The 23,892-nt window shown below is 47.2% G+C and overlaps 1 protein-coding gene across 1 annotated transcript in view; it reads right to left on the reverse strand.

The window, feature by feature from the left end:
- Window positions 1-23,892, reverse strand: part of col27a1a (collagen, type XXVII, alpha 1a) — a 59,566-nt gene that overhangs the window by 27,331 nt on the left and 8,343 nt on the right. The window contains exons 3-11 of the mRNA XM_068706701.1: window positions 21,596-23,112; window positions 18,390-18,443; window positions 12,572-12,625; window positions 10,403-10,456; window positions 10,234-10,287; window positions 4,821-4,865; window positions 2,585-2,638; window positions 2,026-2,070; window positions 837-890 (exon numbers count right to left, since the gene is read on the reverse strand). Of these exons, the coding sequence (XP_068562802.1) occupies window positions 837-890; window positions 2,026-2,070; window positions 2,585-2,638; window positions 4,821-4,865; window positions 10,234-10,287; window positions 10,403-10,456; window positions 12,572-12,625; window positions 18,390-18,443; window positions 21,596-23,112 (1,931 nt within the window). The remainder of the gene's footprint in view (window positions 1-836; window positions 891-2,025; window positions 2,071-2,584; window positions 2,639-4,820; window positions 4,866-10,233; window positions 10,288-10,402; window positions 10,457-12,571; window positions 12,626-18,389; window positions 18,444-21,595; window positions 23,113-23,892) is intronic.

The raw sequence follows: 23,892 nt of genomic DNA on the forward strand, positions 1-23,892 counted from the left end.
AGAGAGAGAGAGAGCGAGAGAGAGAGAGAAAGAGAGAGAAAGAGAGAGTGAGAGAGAGAGAGAGAGAAAACAAAGCAGACGGGGGAAAGGGAAGGGTTCAAGAAAGATAGAAAAACAAAGAAGAAAGACAGACATTATATACAAACCATATCAAAACTAAAGCATAACATTCTTGGGCATAAGTAATTCAAGCCCAAAACACATCATTAAAAAGCCGTAAGCTTCTATCAACTCCTGCTTCAAACAGATGTGAGGAACAGCTGACTGCAGCCTTTCAAATAGTTTCCCAGCCTATTATGAGGGATTTAGGCCTCCATCTCTTACATATATATATATATATATAAATACATGTTATATAATCATCAGTTCCTCCTGGAAGAAGACACCATCTCTTGTTAGCTAAGGTATGTGTCATCTCGCTAACTGGCTGTCTGGCTGGCTAGAGAGGTCCTGATTACAGCCTGGCCTGCGCTGACGAAACCTCCCGGAGCATGTCATGAGTCGCGCTAATCGCTGCATGTTCTAGAGGCTGTACGGAAGGAGGAAGGCCTTGATGGGTTCAGGCAGTTCAAAGGCCCTAAGAGGAGGCTTTTATCATATGAGTCATCAACACTCCCACACGGCAGCACCTCGGACAGCTGGGGACCGTTTCCCCACTTTAGAACAACAACAAGACAGCTGAATAAAATGGCGAGAGAGAGAGCGAGAGAGAGAGAGAGAGAGAGAGGCACTGTTTTCCTCTCACAGGGCCCATTAGCTGGGTTCAGTTGGTCACTGTACATTTCTGCAATTATCGTGTGTGCTTGAGAGAAAATGCGCGTTTGACAAGAACTCACTCTTTCGCCATCAGGCCCGGGCAGACCAAAAAGCCCCGGGATTCCAATGAAACCCTGCAGGAGAGGAGAGGAGATAAAAAAGAGGAAGAGGAGAGGAGAGGAGAAGATGGGGAAAAAGGGGAGGAATATGGGATGTGAGTATTTGGACGCCATGAAAGCAGTAAGGAAGAACAGCAACTCCCGTTAGCTCTAGGGCCGGGTTTCAGGGGCCGAGGGTCCAGCATGGATAGGGTGGGCTTCCATGAAGAACCAAGCCATGAGGCAAGTGTATATGCCCATGGACTGCATGGTGCTGGCTTCCACGATGTAGTCCAAGGGCACATACCCTCACGCCAGGGATCTCTGAAGATAGCCAGGGCTTCACAATGAGCTGTCGGTGCAGGGGGGGGGGGGGGGGGGGGGGACACACACACACACACACACACACACACACACACACAGAGGGACACGAGCACAAACACCACAACAGTAGAACCCTGGAGGAACAGGTCGACGGTTTCAGGCGAGTAGAGCAGCTTTACGTGCGAACAATGTGGAGTACGCTGCAGAAGAGAGTGCAGAATATTTGGAAAGGTGGCTCAGGGAGAGAGAGGACTAGAATGCCTCCTTAAGACAGCAGGGCCTCATACGGAGCTTAAACAGGAAATTCCAGCCAGTGGGGGCAGGGGAGGCTCTGGAGCAGCCAGGGGGAGCTGATAAAGAACCTTTATTGGAACTCGACATAAAAATCCTTGTTTGTGTCCGTGAGCGTGCGTCTCTTTGTTTGTGTACTTTAAGGGTGCGTGTTTGTAGGCGGAGAGGCTGATCAACAGCCAGTCTTTCAGAAAGCGTCCATATACAGTAATATAACGCTTCTGTTACAAGTAAAGGCTCCTATGTTTAGCATACTATTAATAGCGGCACTCACTGGTGGGCTGAGTGAGTATGAATGTGTTTATGTGTGCAGCGGTGCACCAAAAGTGCGTGCATGCTCTCGTACTGTCACGCACGCTCTATGGATGTCGTTGCGTCTCCATGCGCATGCATGTCCTCATGCAACAACGGGTTCACAGCACAGAATACCAGCAGTGTGCGACTTCCTGCGCTTTCTCCCTCTATGAGCTCTATGTGTTCACTGGTCCTGTCAAAGCACCGACGTTAGTCATTCAGAAATCAAAACTCGAGAAGCACGTTTGAAGGGAAGACTTACCCGAACGCCTTTAGGCCCCAACGGTCCTATCGGCCCCGGCAAACCCTGAACCACAGAGAGAGGAACTTTACTTCAGCGCTTTACACTTTCACTGGTTTACACCTGAAACACGTGTTTTCCTAAAATGCATTGTGAATGTGTTTGTCATCGAGCATCACGGTGGCCAAAGACTGAAACCTACAGTCTATCAAACACATTTAAAAACGCCACCGCATTGTTTCAAATGTTACATATTCAGTTCCTAAATAAATGTGCAAATTGATTATAAAGACGCCAGTGAACCCACATACTGCGGAGGGGATGGACACAATAACAGGCAGTCCTGTTCAATGTTGTAGCTACGCAATAAATGAACCCATTCAGCCTCGTGGTGATTTCTGAGGCTGTAGCTTGTGATGTTGTTCTCTCGGACCAAATATTCCAATTCCTCTATACAGTGTTTACCCAAATGTTTTCCTCCAAGTCAGCTGTTCAGCATAACCTAATTCCACTTGGCCCTCCGCCCCTTACTATGGCCCTGACTACAACTGTACCAGTCACAGCAGAGGATTTACTGCACCTGCCTGCCAGGATAACCTTTGGCACCTGGGCTTCCGACTGGACCTTGCTCTCCCTGCAAGGAAGAGAGAGAGAGAGGGAGAGAGAGAGAGGGAGGGAGGGAGGGAGGGAGGGAGATGGGGAGGGTGGGTGATCAAAATTGCAGTAACAAAACACACAGACAGGCCATTCTGCACAGTAGCAGACATGATGAGACAGGGAGGTTTGATATGATGACTAACGATACAACAGCTAACGACTGTACAATGAGGAGATGAATGTGTTTTCTTGCTAAAAGTAACAAAGTATTATCCGCAAAATAAACTCTAAAGTATCAAAAGTAAAGTGCTAAACGTCCATGTGAAGGCTGTGCTGTGCTGTTATACATTATATTATTATTACTGATACATTCATGTGAACAATAAGCTGCATTTTACTGCTGTAGTCTAGAGAGGTAATGTTAGTTTTCAATGCATAATATTCTATAAGACGATCGTATGTTTTGACAGACAATCTTAACTTGTAAAGTAACTAACTGTTAAATACATTGAGTGGAGTAAAAAGTACTAGATTTGCTTCTGAATTGCAGCGGTAGAAGTATAAAGTACGGTACTGGTACTTAAAGTACTTGCATTCGATCGCTGCAGATTGTCCTTTTCTACCAAGTAGTATCCGTTGGATACCAGGACTCATGGGTGCTGCTGAACGTTGACGAGATGTGGTCTCTTCAGACACGCTAAATAGGAGTTGGTTTGTGTGTGTGTGTGTGTGTGTGTGTAGCAGGTTGTGTTCATGTATAACTTCCTTTGACACACTCCGGACGTGCAGCCACGCGCCCTGCTTGCCATTCCCTCTCTTGGATAAACACGGCGCATAATGCAGCCAGTTAAAGCCAGACAAGAATTTGGCTGAGCGAGGTTTTAGACCGTTCTCTGGCTGGCAGTGAAGCGGGGCTCTGAGCACAGCTCGTGGTGTATTACAGTAACAAAGAGCCATCGACACTTTATGCGCACCAGCTGGACTTTGCTCTCAATAGCTGCAAGAGTCCACACTTGCCAAAACGGTTGTGCTCATTACTCCGTAACCGGTGCCACGGTGATTCAGACTCAAGGCTGGAGCCGTGATGAGCAACAGCAGCAGCAGCAGCAGCAGCAGCTATGCTCTGTGGGAAAGAGGGGGGGCGTTCGAAAGGATGGACAGAGCTCACGATGGCGAGCGAGAAAGAGGACATCCTTCTCCGTGATGAGGAGTGCGGGAACTCCCGGCGCCGGTGACGTCACCCGGAGAACGGGGATTTACTTAAAAACCGTGTGACAATGAGGAGAATGTTCCACTCTGCTTTCCGTGACTCAGGCCTTTTTTCCCTTAACACCAACAGTAGTGTGAGCCGTCCCGACTGAAAATAGCTCTGGACACGGGGCTGGATGCTCCGAACTTAAAATAGTCCCTTTGGGCCGGACCAAACTGTCTCCTCCCACTTGTAGCAGTGAATAAAGGAGTTCATTGAACCGCTATGCTATCCCCAAAGAGAGCCAGATAGAGGAGGAGGAGGAGGAGGAGAGTGAGAGAAAAGAAGATTAAGATAGTAAAATGCTGAAGGAGAGGCTGAACATTTGCGGCAGGGAACGGTCCAGAGGAAGTCGCACAGAAGGGGAACTCTCCTCAAAGCTGCAGTGTGATCGTGAGCGTGTCACTGCTGGCCCAGTTGGCTCGTTCCCGTTTCTCTTCTCTCTGTTTTTCTCTCTCTCTCTTGGCGACGCTTTCTGATATCCTGGAGAGCATCGCTGCAGCACCGCACTTTGGCCAGAAGTCTGTCCTCACCAGTGCCTCATAACAGGCTAATCTAATCTGGCTACACTGCAAGCGACACACACACACACACACACACACACACACACACACACACACACACACACATATATATACACACACAGATGGAGATGATGACGACTGGCTTTTAAAAGAATGAGGTGGGACGGGACAATATGAGGGACCGGTCATCGAAAAGGGCCTTGATGGAGGACTCAATTACAGCAAAACATCTAGACACTCATGAAGGCATAAAGGATTGTTATATCTGTTAACAACGAACAACAATAACAACATCATCTTGGCATGAGTTGCAAGATTTGGGGATGTTGAACTTTTCCCAAGTGTGGGATTAATGGAAGTGTGAAGAATAGCAGCGGCGTGGGAGATCGACATCTACATGGTATGAAAGCCAGGGGAAGAAGGAATGGAGAGAGAGAGATACTTACAGGCTCTCCAGGGAGTCCATGTGGACCAGGGTAACCTCTCTGTCCCTAAAGAGACAAACACAAGAGACACGGTTGAAGCGTGTAATAACACAGAGGTAAAAGAAAACACTCAAGAAACGTGGAAAAACTCGACAAAGCAACAAGTGGAGTTCTATGCAGAAGTAAAATATGCACGTTAACGATAGCAGCAAGTTCAGCGCCATGTGCAAGGAATCAATCTGCACTGCTGTCAGGGGATCAGACTTTCCACCGGCCATGTTCATAGAGACGTTGTGCTCGCATGGCACGGTGAGGATATAAATGCCTTCCTGTTTGAGTCAGATAGCAGGTCCCTTCCTCCGCCTGCAGAGCGGACTACGACACGGAGGACAGCCTGATGTAGTGCTGTTCTGCAGTTCTGCTGACTCCGGCAAACACGGACCCCCAACAACGAGCGGAGAGAAGCTAAATCAAAAGTGGAGGGGAGACGAGTCTTTCCAGACCACAGCTTGATAGAGTGAGAGAGCAGAAGAGAAAGCGAGGAAAAGAGCTAAATAAAAGCAGAAGGGCAAAGAAAGGAAAGACTCCCGTTGTCCCGTTTTCCTAAACCACAGCTCCAGAGTACCGAGCCAAGGCTCCCTGAGTTCCTGTAAACCATCCTTTAGCCCTGACATCTGACTGCAGCGGGGGGGGGGGGGGGGGGGGGGGGGGGGGGGGGGGGGGGACAGCACCCCTCCTCTCATTACGTTAAATGATCACTCTTACTGGCTTACACCTTCATACCGGTACTTTAAACCGCCACCGTCAGCATTACGCTCCACATCCAGCACTTAAATATGTCTGGGTCAACAAGCCTGTGTAGCAAGTATAGCAGTTATAACTAAATGCATCTATATTTTACCTAAGTCTGCAAATATAAATCAACATTTTAGCAAAATTGTTGCAATTTTCAAGCAGGAGGTGCAATATTTGTTAAAGGTGAACTATGCGCGTCAAAATACTATTTTAAATTCACTATTGTTGAGCTGCAGAGATGTTCTGACCCAAAACATCTTCTTCTGCAGACTTTGTTTGGGACAGATCCCTGCGAAAATCACGCCACAATCATTTCAATATGCTTTTTTTAATGAAAAGTTCTGTCTCGCTATCGCCTCGCATCAACTGTTGCACATCATCAAAAGACCACGAGGAGGAGACGCTTGAAACTGGGATGAAAAGTCGTGATTAATACACAAACAGAGACGTCTCCTGATAGACCGCTGCTGCAACACCAGCAGAAACGTGAGCGTGTTTCCCCTTAAAGAACAGAACAGGGACGGCTGACATTTTGAACATTTCCACTTGATGTTGGTCTGTTGGCCGGTTCTAATGAAGTGTTGATGAGTTTGTCCCGGTCTCATTCCCGATGTCCATCTGTTGCCATGAGCCTGATAAATGATATGATCTGTGCATGGAAGCGAAGACAGGAAGAGAAAACACACACACACACACACACACACATTCACGCACAAAGATACATGTACGCCGTATTATTATTACACGGCTTACTTATAGTACAAACATGTGTAGCGGCTTATGTTCCCATGCTGTGCTGTGAGGTCCGCAAGCCACACACACACACACACACACACACACACACACACACACACACACACACACACACACACACACACACACACACACACAGTGGGTCCCGGGTATTAACCATACCCTTCCAACCCCAGACCAGACCATCTCAGATCCTTATCTCGTTCATAATGAGCTCGCTAATGAGAGCGGACCATTCCCACCGGCCCGCCTGTGTTTAGTGCCACTTGCTTAACAAGCATGTGTGTTTAATCAGATAAACCCACCAGAATTCCGCGGTAGCACCCCCCCCCCCCCCCCCCACTACGCCGAGGAGCGCCCCAGGGAACGTTAAAGTCCATTTGTGCAGAAATAAATTAAAAGACATGTTGTGTCTGCAGGAGACATGTCAGATACACAGCCACCACTTCACTTTGTGGGTGTTCAAATGAACCAAAGCCTCATGTCTGTTAACAACTGTACAACACAAATGATGAATGTGTGTCTTCCCTTTATACCCTAAACCCTTTTACCTCATTAATCTTTCGCTTCATCTTTCCGCCTCTCTCTCTCTCTCTCTCTCTCTATAATCCCCCCCTCATGCCAGATGATTGCTGGGAGCAATCGTCTGGCTCCGTGCATGTGCTGCATGCACAGCGATAACGTGAACCCTCCGTGCGGATGTCTGCTGGGCACAGACGTAAAGAAACACAATTTGGTTGAAATCTAACCTGCGGAAAAACATCCCTCATTTCATCCTGAACCGCAATTTTCAGCAGCAATGTTTGCTTGCATGCAGTTCCGCTATTAACTAGCAGCGCGGCGACGGAAGACAGAGCGATCATTTGTTGCTCCTCTCCTGAAACATGCCACAAAGCTGATGGTTGATTTGAATTCTCCCTTAATTGCGCCGACGATGAGCCTGTGGATTTGTTAGTTTGAACGGAGAGAGTGTGGTTTGGAGCAGGTCTCGGGGAGCTTCAGACAGATTAATGTCATACAATAAACGTTCTGGCATAAATGAGGGAGGCGAGTGTGATTAATACACTGTCTAGCCCCATCAGGGAAATTATAAAAGCTCATTCCGTGTATTTGTAGGATGTTCTTTTTAGGGGAAGGTCTGGACTTACTTTTAAAGGAACATTACCAGGATCAAATCATGACTAGCGGACTATCCACAAAGAGGATTAATTCCTCCATTTACAAACACAAATGTCTCACTGTGTGCTAAGAGGCAAAATGAAGAAAAACCTAAAGTCCTGGCACACATGTGAAAAGCACGCGGACGTGTACGCACTTCTTCTAAACAAAGCAGTCGTAGTGTGAAAGCCAGATGTAGGAAAGGACAGACAGACACAGTGGGAATAGACATCAGGAGAGAGGAGGATGGAGGCAGTAAGGCAAGACGTGTGGCTCGTAATGCGGCCTCGTCGTTGAGGTTTTGGCCCCGTGTGCGTCCCCTCTCCCTGACCCTGCCGACCATACTGAAAAGCCATTCGGAGTCTGCTCGGTAGAACAAATGTTGTACAGAGCGGAACATGCTTGGCTTGTCTGGCGGTGTAAAATCACACTCTCCTATCGCACGTTCAAAGCACCCCTGCTTTCTCCATTAAAGTTTTCCATGGAAAACCAGCAGCCAAATTCCAGAATTCCCGGTCGAAGTGTCAAGCTAGGGCTGCTAAAGACAGCCTGTGTGTGTGTGTGTGTGTGTGTGTGTGTGTGTGTGTGTGTGTGTGAGAGAGAGAGAGACAGTGAAAGGTGGAGGGGGGGAAAAATACAAAGCAGAACAGAGGAAAAGCTGCTGTTGTCCCGTTTTCCTAAACCGCAGTTTCACAGTAGCGAGGCGAGCGAGCGAGAAGATCCAGCTCGAGAGGAAGAAACAGAGCACGGGTGTTTCAGGGTGGCCCGCCACTGAGACGAAATTGCAATTAAAGTCATCGTTTTGCTTTTCAATTTCTGCGTCGACCTCGCAGCAGGCGGCCTCAGCGCCTCAGTGGAGAGACCTGAATCAGCAGATTACACGCCTGGGACTTTCCACCTGGAGCTGAACCTTAAAAACAGAACAAAACAAAGCCTTGCTTGTAGACGGCCTGCGCCACCGCAGAACCAGTTTGGACATTGACTCACGTTTCTGTCAATGTGGCGCAATGTGTAGGGCGTGTAGGATCGAGACTCATTAACGTCACCGGCGCTGGAGAACAGCGAGAGACCTGTGAGTTCTTGTGCGTTCTTCGGCGCAAATGGGTCCATCGGCCGCTCTGCGTTTGTGTACGGAAAGGAAGCCGACTGCTTGCGGCTAATTTGACAAGTTTCCTCCACAGTCGCCGTGTCTGTGGTTCACTGACCGATCCCTGAGGCATGCTGTGATGATGTCAGAGTGAGTGTTGCTGGAGATGCCATAGCAACAGCTTCCCCGACATGACGGTGTGATGTCATTCTGATGGGGCAGCAATAACGTCTAAGTTTCAGCTTCTGTCCCGGCCAGGTAATCTCAGCATTATTGCTAAAAACGATCATTTTGGGATAATCTCAGAGCGGTGCACACTCTCTCACCTGCAGCCACCGTCTCAACTTCCTGATGGGCCGTCAAATCTCCGCCAAGACTCATTTAGCTTCAAAGAAATCTGCGAATGTTTTCCACCAGCTTTACATTTTCCATTCTTACTGTGTGTGTGTGTGTGTGTGTGTGTGTGTGTGTGTGTCTGTGGGAAAGAGAAAGACACGCAACTGGACACAGAGACGCGCTGAGAAAAGCCGACTTCTAACAAAAGCCATATGTTGAAGTTTGAGGCAGCCGTCCAACTAGTGTCCGACGCAGTGAAGTCAGTGAATCCATGCTGAGGCGCTTCACACCTCCGCTGAAATGCACACAGTCTACCTGCTCTATTCAACCACTCAGCTGATTCTGCTGCTTTGTTTGACATTAGGGCTCCAAGACACCTTCTTCTGCCACCATGAGACCTTTGTTTACAACTGATTGCTTTAAGAATACGTGAAACAGATTATTTTACACAAGACAGTTGTGGCGATCGTGTCCTAAAATACAGTACATGTACATTTAACGCCAGCTATTCAACGACTTATAAGCTTGCTAAGTAGTTAGTTTGCATGCTAATGAGTTGGCGTTTTAGTTCTGTAACAGAGCTACTCTACGACTTGGGAATCACTGCTGCATTGTATCTGATTAATGTGTGTTTTATGCGCACACACACACACACACGCACACACACACACACACACACACACTGACAAGCATGCAGGAAAGCACGCACACAACCTGGAACATTAGACACACACACACACACACACACACACACACACACAACTCAGACTTTCCCCTCGGACTCCTCACTCCTGCTCTGTGTTCGCTCGACTCCTCTCTGTCCCACTTTTTCTTGCCTACAGTCATGAATCCCTCCAGTTGCGACTTGAGTAACATCTGAGACACTCTGGTGATTTTTGTGTTTTGAGTGCGTGATCCCGATCCTCGTTTCCCTGATGACAAAACCCCCCCTCCCCCCCCCTTTTCATCCCTCATGACATCCTTCCTGCCAACATTAAAACCTCTCTGTGCTGGAACCAGCCAACGCAGATGGAAGAAACGGTGAACACAACTCAAAAGGAGAGAAAGAGATGGAGAGAATTAAGGAGGAGGCAAAAGAGAGATCTTCGCAAAAATTAGGTTTAAATACACAAACAGAGATGCATTAAAACATCACGACAGACGCAATACAAAAACAAAAGGCTTATGAAATGGCGACGATGACTCGTGCAAACTTTCTTTGCTGGGCTTTCCCGAGCTTTTCCAGGGCCTCACTATTGTCAGTTTGGGGTTGTAAGGGCATTCGGGTGTTCTGTTCGGTCTTACCTTCCGACCTTCTTGGCCAGTCAGTCCCACCGGGCCGAGAATCCCCGAGTCTCCCTGGAAACGGAGAGCGAGAGCGTCAACAGGCAGCAGCGAGTGGTTGCACAAATAGCAACAATAAATGTGCGATGGAGCAAGACAGTGGTGAAAAGGGGGGGGACACACACGGTACCTTCTCTCCTTTAGGTGCTGGCCCAGGTGAGATGCCGGGATCTCCTTTTCTCCCCTGGTGAAAACAAAAACACAGGAGGACTTTGTGTTTGTGGAAGTCAACCAAAATGCACCTCTGTCTCTGAAAGTACGAACAAATCACGTGAACGAAAGAACGTCTCTGGCCTGCAAAGGGTTCAGGGGACAAAAGCTAGTCTCTGTAAATGCCACACTAGATAAAAGGAAGCTACTGTTAATGAAAAACAACAGGATTGAGTTATCATGTGGCTGACAGAGTCCCATTACAGATGCTCGTCTTAGACGCAGCGTATTCCGTGGGCTCAGTGCCCCTCCGGTCGCACACAGCAGAGCTTTATTGTCAGCAGGTAACAATAACGGGGGCCTCGGCACATCAAAGCCTCGGATCGGAAATTAGCCCCGCTGAGTGCTGAGTGCACGGACCCCTGCTATTTACAACTTTGTTTCATTCATCAACGATGAAAGGGCGGAGAGCGCAGTGCGCCCTGAGACATCAAACACTTCAGAGTCATTCTCTCAACACACCTGCCAGGTAGAAGAAGTCTGCCCGGCACCACTCTGTCGAGAACCTACCCTTCATTCACCGAAGGCACGCTTTCAAATATTTGACTTTGTCTACAGTAGTTTTCCATTATCACTCATTATTATTTACGTGCATCTCAAAGGAATAGTTCAAAGTTTTTTGGTGAATACTAACAAAAGCGAACAAAAAGTCCACGCACAAAGCGCACAAAGCGCACAAAGCTCACTACCTGCTTTGTTGGCCGGGAAAAGTGACTTCCAAGAGACTGCAGGCTGTCTGCTGCCTGCCAAGACAAAGTCTGGCACATAACCCGAAACGCAAGACCGCAAACTTTGTTTTCTGCATGGATTCAACAAACAAGATATAACGTGTTAATTAGTGAGGTTTAGAGGCGCTGGTGAGTTACTTTTGTTCATTGTTTTTGGGACAGAGCCAGGCAGCCTCCACCTCTACTGTAGCTTTACGATTTGAGCCTCAGCTTTGGATGTTGTCAACCCTTAGAGGAAGAGTTTGTCTGTGTGGTAAATATGAAACTACAGCCGGCAGCTTAGCTTAGCGTAAAGAAGCTAACCGGCCGCCGGCTGTAGCTTCATATTCAACATTAACGGACATTTTAAGCAAGAAGATGAGCAGACAGCAGATACTGGTGAGAGGAAGGTCGTAAAAAGTGAAGAATGCAACAAGGAATGATATAAATTACATCAGGGAGACGCGGATAAACACACTCCCTGTGGGTGACTTGGGGAGGTCAGGGCTCAGGGCAGGGCCTCTGCACAGTTGTCGTTTATGAAAGGCATTTTTATAATGCACTTTGAATACAGGTAGTGGTCCCCGCTATGTGCTCTGAGCACACAGTGCCAGAGGTCAAGGGTGTTTGCTAGAGCACACATCAGTGCAGACAATAAGATGAGGGATGCAGAGAATTTGTCTGGGTTAGGGTCATCTCCTGTTCTCACGTTAAAATCAGACAGATTTATTTGGAGTTCTCACTTTCCGACTTGTAACGTTTTTTTTTTTTCCCCCCCGGAGCTCTGATAAATCACTCCTACACCCGTGGTGTCCAACCACCCTCTCTCTCTCTCTCTCTCTCTCTCTCTCTCTCTCTCTCTCTCTCTCTCTCTCTCTCTCTCTCTTTCTGCTCGAGTTGCAGCACAAAAGACTCACTTTCATTTTGCACAGAAACAGCATAAACCAAACGCACAAACAATCACACACATTAGAGCGTGTTTGGGACTTAAATCGAGCTGATCTCCTAGAATCTGAACCACCTTGACGACCTTTAACTATAAACGGCAACGCGCGATGCAGTGGCGTCTGTGGAGTCTCAAACCGCTAGGTGTGACCGTACCGTCGTGAACTTAGATGGCCTTCATTCTTAAACCGAGAGGCTCCATTGCCCTCGCTGCTCTTTATGGATTCCAGCTGATACAGAGAAGCTGAAAATGTAACGCATCCTCATGGGATCGTCATCCCCCTCAGAGGCAGGAGAGGATCATAAACGTCTTATTAGATTAGTAGAGGAGATACATAATCATGCAATGGAAAAATCAAGGTGGCTGCGGGGGCTCTTGAAAAACAAAGAAAGGCTGACTTGTGATGATTAGTCAGACAAAGAGTGATGCTAGATACCTTGAGCCCGGGCGGACCGGCTCGGCCAGGGTTTCCGTGGGGACCAGAGGCGCCCTGAGAGAGAAAAACATAATCAGACGGTTATCGAGATCTCAATCAATCATCATATTGAGCCCATGCAGACTGTGGCTTTTGCTACTGTGAACGAGACCAGAGGGGGGGGGGGGGGGGGGGGTTGGGCGACGTCTGTCTGGAGAACCTCAGCTTTCATGCTGCTTTAACCTATTTTCCTATACATCAGCTGTGCATGTGTGCGTTGGGTGGTGAGGTATTTGGGGTTGTTGTTGGGGGGGTAGAAGCTTTCGGAAAATGGGGCTCTGTGGAGCTGCTTCACCATATGGATGTGGTTTTCCTGCCCCCTGTTGCCTCCGCAATCCACAACCCCCCACCCACACACACACACACACACACACACACACACACACACACACACACACACACACACACACACACACACACACACACACACGTTTGCCAGGCTTCTTAATGAGTAATGCAGATCATCTAGTATCATAACATTTTGAATTCCTCTGCCGGTGTGCTTTCCTGTCCGCTTTGGCTGTTGCTGAGGAAATGAACACAACTGTGTCTGAAGGCAAACAAAGCGAGATCTACAGTAGCGGCATATTGGTAACGTGAACCATCCCCCATCCCCCCCACCCCCCCATGGGACGGTTTAGCAGAAAAGCTTTGGAAGCCAGAGAACAAAAAGAAAGTGTTTTTTGTTGCTTTGTCTCTGCCATCGATCCATCTGTCTGTCTGTCTAAATGCTCTTCCTCTGAGTGACCTTTTTTCCGTGGATCTCTGACCTCGCTCCTGCCCTCCACGCGGTGTGGTACCCTTGGGCCCCCCGACCCACCCCCGGAGCGGGTCAAGGGTTAGAGCGAGTCAGAGAGGGCGGAAAAAGAAAAAAAAAAAAGAGCCACAATTGCTTTGAGAGCCAGGTCAGCAAGTTTCACCGATGAGTGAAAACAAACGAGGAAGCAAAATAGGTTAGTGATCCGGTCTGCGGCATCAAAAGAGCAACATCTAGCGACATCCAGACCGGCAGCTCTTTATCAGTCATTATCCGGGTTATACAGCTCAACTAAAAAAGCCCTTTGAGCAAAGTTCAAAAACAGACGTACTGGTCATACTGGTCGTGTGCAGACATGACAACATAAATGCCTTTTGCTGTAGCTGCTCTTCTTTTCAAAGGGTGCTTTGATGACACGTCTGATTCACGTGAGACAGGATTGAACAGGACGTTACGAAGTGTGTGTGTGTGTGTGTGTGTGTGTGTGTGTGTGTGTGCAGGTGTCTCTGATGTGAAACACTCATGATTTCCACACTCCAAACTGGTAAAGAAAAAGAAATCCAAATGACATAATAACGCCGTCTTGATGAGATCCGATCTTTTACTTTGTTACTTCTTTAAAACCTTCCTCCCACTCTCTCTCTCTTCCCCCTTTTCATTTTCGGTTTGCATTCAGCTGGCGTTCCCTCCAGAGTCAGAGTGTCCAGACAGTGTTAAGGGAGGCTGTCCGTGCCCTAAATAAACTTAAACAAACACGACTTTGTTTCAATTACATGCTTCAAAATGAACCCCGCGGCTTACCGCAGCTTGGGCAGCGCACTGGTAGGCACGGGGCTGGCACCGTGTCGTGTCTCCCCCTCTCTCTCTCTCTCTCTCTCTCTCTCTCTCTCTCTCTCTCTCTCTCTCTCTCTGTCGCACAACAGGTGTCTAATTAGAGAAGACCAGGGGTGTGGCGCACACAAGCTGAGGGCCATCAAATGAAAAACCGCCAACATCTGAGCAGCGACGCAGGGCGTTACTGTGGCTCCTGTGGTACTGACTCTGCCAGCTCTGCGCAATTCATCACGACTCGGAGTTGAGACAAAATGTCCAGAATCTAAAGAAACGACAGCTCCTAATGTTCCGTGTTCTGCTCCGAGGTGTATAAATATCTGTGCTTGGGTCTATAAACTTCTATATCAACGCCACATGTGCAACTTAAAGCCAAGAAAGGTTGTATATATATATACATATATATATATATATATATATATATATATATATATATATATATATATATATATATATATGCACTTGTGGATGTTAAATCTGAACGTATGACATCACTCCAAAGATTACATTCCCATACAGAATATTGTATAAAAGGAGGCCTTCTAATGGGGAATGCCGTAAACACAGTCTGACTTTCAACACGGGCTCGTAAAGGACAGTTTAATAAATGTATATACAGTCCCCGTATTAAAGATAAAAGAGGTTCTGTGTGATGTCGTGCCAAATGAGAGCCGATAAACTAACATTAGATCCAGAGCGTGTAAAACCACTGGACGTCTTCTTAATTAAAGAGCCCAGTCCTCACACACACACACACACACACACACACACACACACACACACACACACACACACACACACACTTTATATTCATGCCTCTGAGGAGTGAGGAAACATTTTTTCAGCGTTCGTTAAAGTCGCTGCCATCTCTGAGTGAAAAGAGCAGCGCTCAATAAATTACAGTAAAACTTCACAATAACAGAAGCAGAGCTGGTGAAGAGCCAAACCGTGTGAATTAATTTGCTTTAAAAGCCAATATTTTTAAAAGCTAAACACATCAGTGCAGTGACCAGAGTGTATGAAAAAATGAAAATAGTAAGTAGTCCAAAGTATCATTTAGGCATTTACAACAATAAGCCATGACAAGTTTGAAAATTACGATGGAAACCCAGACGGCTAACTTCATGCCAAACATTTAAAATGTGGTATTAAAAATGTGCCTAAAGGGAGGTTTCAAAAAAATAATGAAACTATGACTCGTTATTCTGTTATTACAGCAATGTTCCAGAGGGACAGATCCATACAAACACTTTACCTCGGGAAATATGAAGACCATTAAAAAGCTGATCTGTCGCCTTCAGAAGAACACTTCACTCATTTACTTCTTAATAGTTTCTATATGAAATGTCCATCTGAGATCTGAATTAGCTTCGCTTGCAGGTGAAGTGAGCTGGGGGGGGGGGGGGGGGTTCGTCGGTTTTGTAGGGGAAGCATGAGGAAAGATGGCCGACATTTTTTCTTCCCCTTCAGACAAAGACCCTTTTGACCCAGCGGGCTCCAGACGAATACGCGCAGCTCATTCTTCAGATAGATACCGACGTGTGCAGCCGCGACGCATGTTTCCTCTCACACCGTCGCCATTACACACCTACAAACGGACTCGAAAAAAAAAAAGGGCTTGGCCCGACTATTCACGGACACCTAGCAAAGGCTTCTTTACTGACAGTGGTTGCTGTGCGACGGCGCCTCACACTCACATGTGTGGGGTCAGAGGTGAAGGTTCATGGGTGGTGCTCGCTGGGGCTCAATGGTGCTCTGTGTGTCATCACGCTGACTTCCAGTAATCCAATGCTACGGAAGGTCATTCAAAAATAAAACTGGCAGGGCTCTCTCTTCAGCAAACACCCCGACTGGAATTTAGGTTTTTTTGACGTAAAAAAGAGATGATGCTTATGATCAAGTCACGCCGCGCCACCTTTGAGCCCGCAGCTTTAAGCGACCTGCAGCTGCATTCAGATTTGGAGTTGATGAACAAGTGAAAATCTCTTCCCAAAAAATAAAAGCACACACTCTCATCTAACCAAGAGGGGAGACATGCGTTTGTGAGTCTGCAAGTATGCAGCTCGGTGTTCGCAGCAACTAAACTTGATAAAATGCTTTTTGTTTACAGCAAAAGCTCCATAACCTGCCTCCCTCTTTCTACAGGCAGGTCATAAAACACGGCCACATATGTCGGCCGTGGGATTAGCGGCGCAGCATGTATGCGCTCTCGTGTGAGCGTTAAACAAAATGACCGTGAGGTCAGAGGCAGACACTGGCGGCGGGTTTGCAAGCAGACCTCTGTTAAAGTGGCATCAAAAACCAAAGGGCTTTACAAGTGCGTCTTTATTGAACGGGCTTGTTTTCATTGTTTGCACGTTGCAAACCGACCACTTCCACGGACAATGCCACAGGCAGCTCAACAGCTGCTTTGCCGCGGTGGACAAAGGCCACGTCTAAGCCGCCAGGATGCAAATCAAAGCGAGGTGATACATACTGCTGATGGATGGAGGTCAGCAGGCTGAAAGGCTTTACTAAAGGACAAGTTTGAGTCAAAACCATAAGTCAAAACCTGTCCGGGCTCCAACCTCAAATCACGGAAAGACAAATTCTTCTTAAGACCCTCATTATATAGTACGCAGAAAAGCTCCTGCTCGGTCATTCAAAAACAGTTCCACTCACAGAGTCACACTTATATAATGCTTGAACAAGTTCACACAGCTCTTTGTTTAGGCTTTTTTAAGCCCCTAAAAGAAGTCTTATTACAGGTACATTTGATTTGGATCATTGCTGATGCTGTGGAACTGCGACTAGAGACGGAGTGGGAGGCGCTGCAAAGGGCTTAAATAGCTTTAATTAGAGCCAGACAAAGACCTCCTTATACATCTGTAGTGGTGAGGGATCACAGGGACTTAACGTTTCTCAGACTCAGACAGACACAAACGGCAAGTAATAATAAAAAAAAAAACAGCGGATTTTACGGACATAAAGCATACATCTGATGGTGCATTCAGATTATTCTATAGTCTGGATTGACTGAGTAGCTTGTTTGTACTCTTTGTCAATTCAAGTGGTTCAACAACACAGAGAGTCTACCTGCATGCTAGCAGGCTGTGCAGCAGCGCTTTGAGCTATATGCTCCACATGCTACATGCACACAACGATAATGCTAACATGCTGATGTTGAGCAGATATAATATTAACCGTGTTCCCTATCTTAAGCACAGCTGGGGCTGACTGGTATGTCATTCATTTTGTAGGTATGTGGTCATAAACTTTGAGCAAATTAAAATGTTGACCCGATTGATGGGCACTAGAGGGAAAGTGAAGGAATCACCAAAGTTATTACACTTCATCCTGAGGGGAGCTTGAGTATCTTTCATGACAATCCGTCCAATAGTTGTTGACATACTTAAAAAAACAAGTCCGTCTGAATCCATGCAGAGGGAAACAGAGAGGACTCCTCCAAGAAGACCCACGAATGAAGACTTTATCTAGTCAAGTGGCCCCGGAGAAAGAGGCCTTTCATTGGTCCAGGATGGGGTTCCTATGGAGTGTTGGTGCAGCCTGCTGCAGCAGCTCAGCGAGGAGAAGAAAGTGCAGTGGAGCCATGTGTTGTCTGTCTGTTTACAGTGCTTTTATTAGGCATCCTGTGGCACAGCCAGCCTTTTTGAAAGGCCGTCTTTATAGGAGCTTTCCTGTTTATGCTCAGGGGTGGGAGGTCAGCACTCGCAGCCCCGTGCTGAATATGGTCAATCTGCCTGCATAGGAAAACTCTGTGTGTGAGTGTGTGAGTGTGTGTGTGTGTGTGTGTGTGTGTGTGTGAGCTGGGGTGATGGGAGAGATTAAAAGGGATGTGGGAGCTTGGCTTGGCAGGTTATTATTGTAACTTCATAAAAAATGGTCCAGGATTTTGGCCTCCAGGCTGGAAACACACAGATACAGTCCTGTGTGTCCGTCGTCCAGAGTCACCTCTCTCACTTAAGGTCTGTTTCATGTTTCAGCAACATGTGCGTCAGCAGCAGTGGCAAAAACACAAACAAACACACACGCGCACACAGAGACACACCCGCAGTGCACCTAAATAAAGACACACTTATTAACATGGCTCCATATGAATTAAACATCTTGGGGTAGAAGAACAGATTAAACCAGTTTTAGAGGGTAGAAATGGAAGTGTGTTTGATGGGGCTGGAGGTGTGAGAGACTTACCCGAGGACCCTTCTTGCCTGCCAGGCCTAGCTTCCCTGGAGGTCCTGGCAGTCCCTGAAGAGAGAGAGAGAGAGAGAGAGAGAGAGAGAGAGAGAGAGAGAGAGAGAGAGAGAGCGAGTGCATTGAGTGACAGCATTCAGAAGATCTTATTCAATACCTAAGCAACCCCCTCCCCCTCCCCCCCTTCTATCATGCTCAATCAAAAACCATCAGTTAGACGCCACAGTGTGTTTCCACAGTCAGAATCGACACCTCGTCCATCTGAAGTCATTCCATCTCAAGGTGATGAGAGTTCAGGCTTATCCGTCAGGAAGTTCTCAGCCTGTGTGGCAGGAAACCGTAGAAACACTAGAAATAACAGGTCATTTCCTGAGCTACTCAAGGCCCCTGTGTGGCTCTATCAGCCTAGCTCTCATTCGTTTTCTTTTCATAAAAAAAAAAAGAGGAAAAAGGAGAAGTGAGGAAAAACAGAGGGGCTAACGAGAGCTACCTGTAGCGCTCTGGGTCCTGAATCTGTAAATAGCGTTCTTCACTGTAAATGAATTACAGTATTTTTACGACGCTGTTAAATTTGATGCCTCAGATAACAAAGATTTGAGGATCTAGTAAAAAGGAAGCAGCATCTACCATAAAGAGCTCCAGCTTCCTCGGCTCCTTTTTCACAAGGCTTTGAACTTAAGGAGACAAAGCAAAAACTTCAAGACAAAGGTCTAAAGGTCGTGGGGGTCAGCCGTATATACAGTATATATTGTGTGCACAGCGTGTCCGTCTGTGATGTAGTGTGTCGCTCTGAAGATTATAATTGGCCCCCCCACCACCCCCTCCAGGACGACCTCCATGGTTGAGACCACCACCATTGCTACAGGTGGGGCGCTCTTTGGTGGCCTGAGGACCTGTCGACGTCAACACATGGTCCTGTCCATCTTCACACCTCCACCCCCTCCTTCCTTCCTTACACTTGTTTGTTTGTTTGTTTGTTTGTCTTTCCCTCTTTGCACCTGTCCATCGTCAAAGAGCATCGTTCTTGCGTGGAGAACGTGTTTGTTGACCGCTCTCCAGGACAGGGAGGTAACGGTCTCACGGAGTTCCCCACATCAGCACGCATTTTTACAATCACCACATTTCAAACACGGTCTGGTGGCAAAGGCTGTTTTCAGTTGTGAGGTTTAGACTCGCTGACTGTGAGGTAGTTGGAAGATGATTTGTGCCACCTGGCAACTTGAATCTGAATTATGTACTGTTCTGTATGATTAATTGTTTCAGAGTTTAAAAACAATTTTACTTAAATTTGCTTTTTTGGCTTCCAAACTACTGGAAAACACAGTAAAAATGTGCAAACTCCACTATAATCTTTTTTTTTTGTGGCATAATTTCAAAGTAAACTCCTTGAAAGTTCTGAATGTGGCAACATGTCAGTACTCAGGTTAAATTTAACTGAATACAGAAGCCTAGTTATGAGAGTTATACGAGTTTGGCTTTAAATCAGATTCAAACTCACAGCCAGCACAGCTCCAATTAAAAACTAATCAGATTAAAACTTCCAACTCTCACTTTCAGCAATCACATAAAACTCAAGAACATATAAATCACATTCAGGTGTGCATTGGAACAGTTTTTTTTAAAGCAGCAGAGAGGAGCCAAAAGCACTTCAGTTGGGGAGAACTTTGCCATATCGGTGCCTGTATTGGATGTTTCTCCTGGAAGCCAGAGTGCAAAAAATCTGCCCGGTGGAAACAAGAGTCCAAATCCCGATTGTGTCTTTCAGTAGGAGACTATTAATGCGTTCGGCAGCAAGAGTGATGAATGATAAAGCTGTTGGCTGAAACCTCAATGAATGCAATGCTTTTCATTGGCTCCTGACTTTCATATGTTTGTCAAAATGTGTGTGTATGTATAAGAGAGTGAGTGTGTGTGTGTGTGTGTGTGTGTGTGTGTGTGTGTGTGTGTGTGTGTGTGTGTGTGTGTGCACAAGATGAAAAGGAAGCTTGACTGGGTTCCTCTGGGATCTCCCGAGGCACTACATGGCAACATAGACACACACACACACACACACACACACACACACACACATATGCATACAAATACACACACACACACACACACACACACTTTGACATTAACCCCTCCAAAAATCTGTGTGAGTCTGAGGTAGTCTCAGCACCTGTGTCGGGCAAGTTCTTCAGTAAATGACCTTATAATTTACCTAAATCATCCTCCTACAACCAATTTCCTGTGGTAGATTACCTGCTTCATATTGAGATTGCAGGCAGTGCTTTCTAAATTGCAGTAATTTGGTTCAATGTAAGTCGAGTTTGGTGCGGACATCGGCGTAGATGCAAATTAGCCAACCCTTGACGTACCGCCCTCTGCAATCTACCGCGGGCAAATTACAGACCACTACAATGACTAAGGCCCACGTATCAAACGCACAAGGCCTGCTCACACCTGACGCTAAAATGGGTGGAGAAAAAAAAAGGTGAAAATAGATCTGCCTGCCTCAGTGTTTCCCGCTCCTCGGGATATAGGCCTGGCCTACTTTAGCGTTGAATTGGGAAGATGAATGATGGTGTTTACCGACTGCTTTGACCCTTGACCTAGCTTTGAAAGAGGGCCATGAGACCTCCACTGGCCCTCTATGACAGAGGAATCTGGTGCAGAGACGGCAAGGCGTCAGACCTGACACGTCACACACAGCCTGAAGGGTTCAGTGCACAGAGGAAGGAGGAAAGGAGGGAGGAAAAGGTGGGATTTCTAACTTTTGTGGGAAAAGGAGATCTACATTAACCTACTTATCTCTTTGATCTCTTATTTCCAGCCCCAGAGCACTAGCACCCACTTTACTACCATAAACCATCAACCTTCACCTTGAATTTCCAGAACCTTTTGTGCTACAGCCAGGCTATAGACACTCAGCCAAAAAGGGAACCATGACGCGTTAATCTTAGCTGTGCTACACTGGCACCTTGTCAGCTTCAGAAACTATTTTATGATGCTCTTTAACTGTATATTCCGGTTTTCTTCTTAAGTCGTCCGTAAGCTGGGCCCCTTTTTATTGCCATGTTTTTGTGTCTACCAGGAACGTATGCATTCTTAAAGCATGTAGCGTTAGCTAGCCCTTGATCAAAGTAGAGTGCTCAAGCACATGTATGCATCTGTTGTAAATTTACTTAATTTGCCTTTGTGGCAACAGACCAAGAGGTGCTTACCGGTGGGCCTGCTTCTCCTTTCTGTCCTATAGGTCCAGCCAGCAGGGAGAACTGAGTAGGTGGCACCTCCCAGCTCAGGAAGCCATCAGTAGCAGGTGGTGTTACAGGGTTGTAGGAAGATCTGGTTGGTCGCGGGGTGACTGTAGCCTTGGTGGTTTTGGCTTGCTGTGTTGGTTTGATGACCTGCTTGGTGACTGGCTTAGAGGTTTTAGCAGTTGCCGTTTTGGAGATTGTTGATTTTGAAGGGTTGACTTTGGATATCGTTGGTTTGGAAGGGACAACTTTGACAGAATTTGTTTTGGGTTTGGACGGAGTGGCTTTGGATGGCGTAACTTTAGGCTTGGGCGATGTTTTCTTGGCTGTGGTGGGTTGTGGTTTCTTTGGGAGTGCACCTTGTTCTGATAAGGCAGAGTCAGGCTTGGTCTTGGAGGGTTTGGTGCTGGTAGTGGCTGGAATAGTAGGCTTCTTCTTGTTGTCTGTTCCTGCAATTGCCTTTTTGGAGCTGTTCTGAGGAGTGGGCTTTGGGGGAGTGGGTTTGGAGGGTTTATGATTTGAAGCTTTAGAGGTGGTGGGTCTTGGGTTTGGTGGTTTAGTTGGGGGTACTCTTGTCCTGAGTGGTGCTGTGACAGTCTCAGTCCTGGCCTTGGGAGGCGGGGAGGCCAAACCAAGCTGGACTGTGACGGGCATCAAGGTTACCAGAAAGGGTGTAGGAATGGTCCCGGGTCTGGGTTTTATTGTTTGGGTGGAGGCCACATATCTGACGGCCGAGGCAGCAGCGGCGACGCTCCTGGCAAGGCTCTGCCTCGTGGTCTTCCTGGGCGATTCCGAGCCACCGCGTTTAGGGGTAGCGGCGGTAGCTGTGACGTTTGCTTCTCGTGGAAGGATAGGCAACAAGGGAGGAAGGTTAGGCCTGTATGTGTCAGCTTCCCTGCACTGTTTCTTAATGTACCTGCAGTAGTTGTGAGCTGCCTGTGCAGAAGGGACCAGGTCAAATTGGCAGATGGCTCCTTCAAAGTGTGCCGAGGCCTGCTGCTGGCTCGTCCTCCCCAACAAGAAGGAGCCCTGGAGCTCCGGAGCCAGTCCTTCCTCACTGTCCCACCCAAAGTCTGCATGAACACTCTGCTCTCCGCAGGAGGCATAAAGAGTCACTCTCTTTCCATTAATTCCCACCGCCAGTTGGTGCCACTGACCGTCATGGGGCTCATAGGGCAGTGCCACCGAGGCGTTCGGCCCCGTGTGCAGTACCAGATGGCCCGGTGTAAGCTGCAGACCGAGGAGGAGCTTCTTTCGGCCTGAGAGCAGGGTGAAGAGGAAAGCACTGTTGACGCGGTGCGAGCGCACACTCAGGACCAGTGCAAGGTTGGGCCAGATGGCCGCTGGGAAGACCGAGCGCAATGGGGTTTCAACGTGCGCCCGCTGGTTGAGGATGATCCCCGATCGGAATGGAATGACCCCTGCTGGCACCGGGTGCGACGGTTTCTCTCCCTTGAGCCCCAACTTTTGGAGGATGTCCACATCTGCATGAAAGGGAGAACGGCGTTAGAGGTGCAAACTATCATGGCAGGTTTGTCTATGAAGGTTACACATCAGTACAGTAAGAACATGAAAACTAGCATGTGCTCTCTTTTAGTACTTGGCAAGTATGCACTACAACTTCTTTCATTTTAAAGACTTAATTATCCTGGGTTTTGTTGATCATATTTCATTATAAGTTTGTTTTTTATGTTCTTATAAGCTCTGCAACCTCATTATAGAGAGGTGAAAACAAATGTTTATTATTGTATGTGCCCAAAATGTGTTGTCCCTGAACAAAACACTCATCACACCACAGTGAAATGATCCACGCTAGCTGGGAGTGAGTCACAGGGGAACATGGGCGGAATGCTCATCTCCGTTTTGTTGACTACAACTCAAGAACATGGCCACTTGAGCAACAATTACACACACAAACATTTACGGTGAGCAGACACGGATGAGGAACAACAGAGGGAAACTGTTAAACATCGTAAAGATATTAATAGGAGATTCTGGAGGCGTTGTGAGGATCAGCAACATGTTTCAGCTGTGTTTGCCAGCGGTAATGGTCGGATTGACTACACTGGCTCATGAGCCAAGTTTCCAATTACCTGCAAAATAAAACCAATCTACTTTTTTTTGTTGCTGTCACACATGACAGACATGGCAGCTTTACATCATGTCCGACTGGTCTTTCAAACAACTCAGAACAGCAGTTCACAAAGTAACGGAGCTCAAACGCTGCAGGGTGAAGAGATGGAGGAGAAAATAGAAATAAACAC

The sequence above is a fragment of the Cebidichthys violaceus genome, unplaced genomic scaffold (genome assembly GCF_023349555.1).
Source record: "Cebidichthys violaceus isolate CVI_PGR_0920_01 unplaced genomic scaffold, fCebVio1.0.p SCAF_12, whole genome shotgun sequence".
NCBI lineage: Eukaryota > Metazoa > Chordata > Actinopteri > Perciformes > Stichaeidae > Cebidichthys > Cebidichthys violaceus.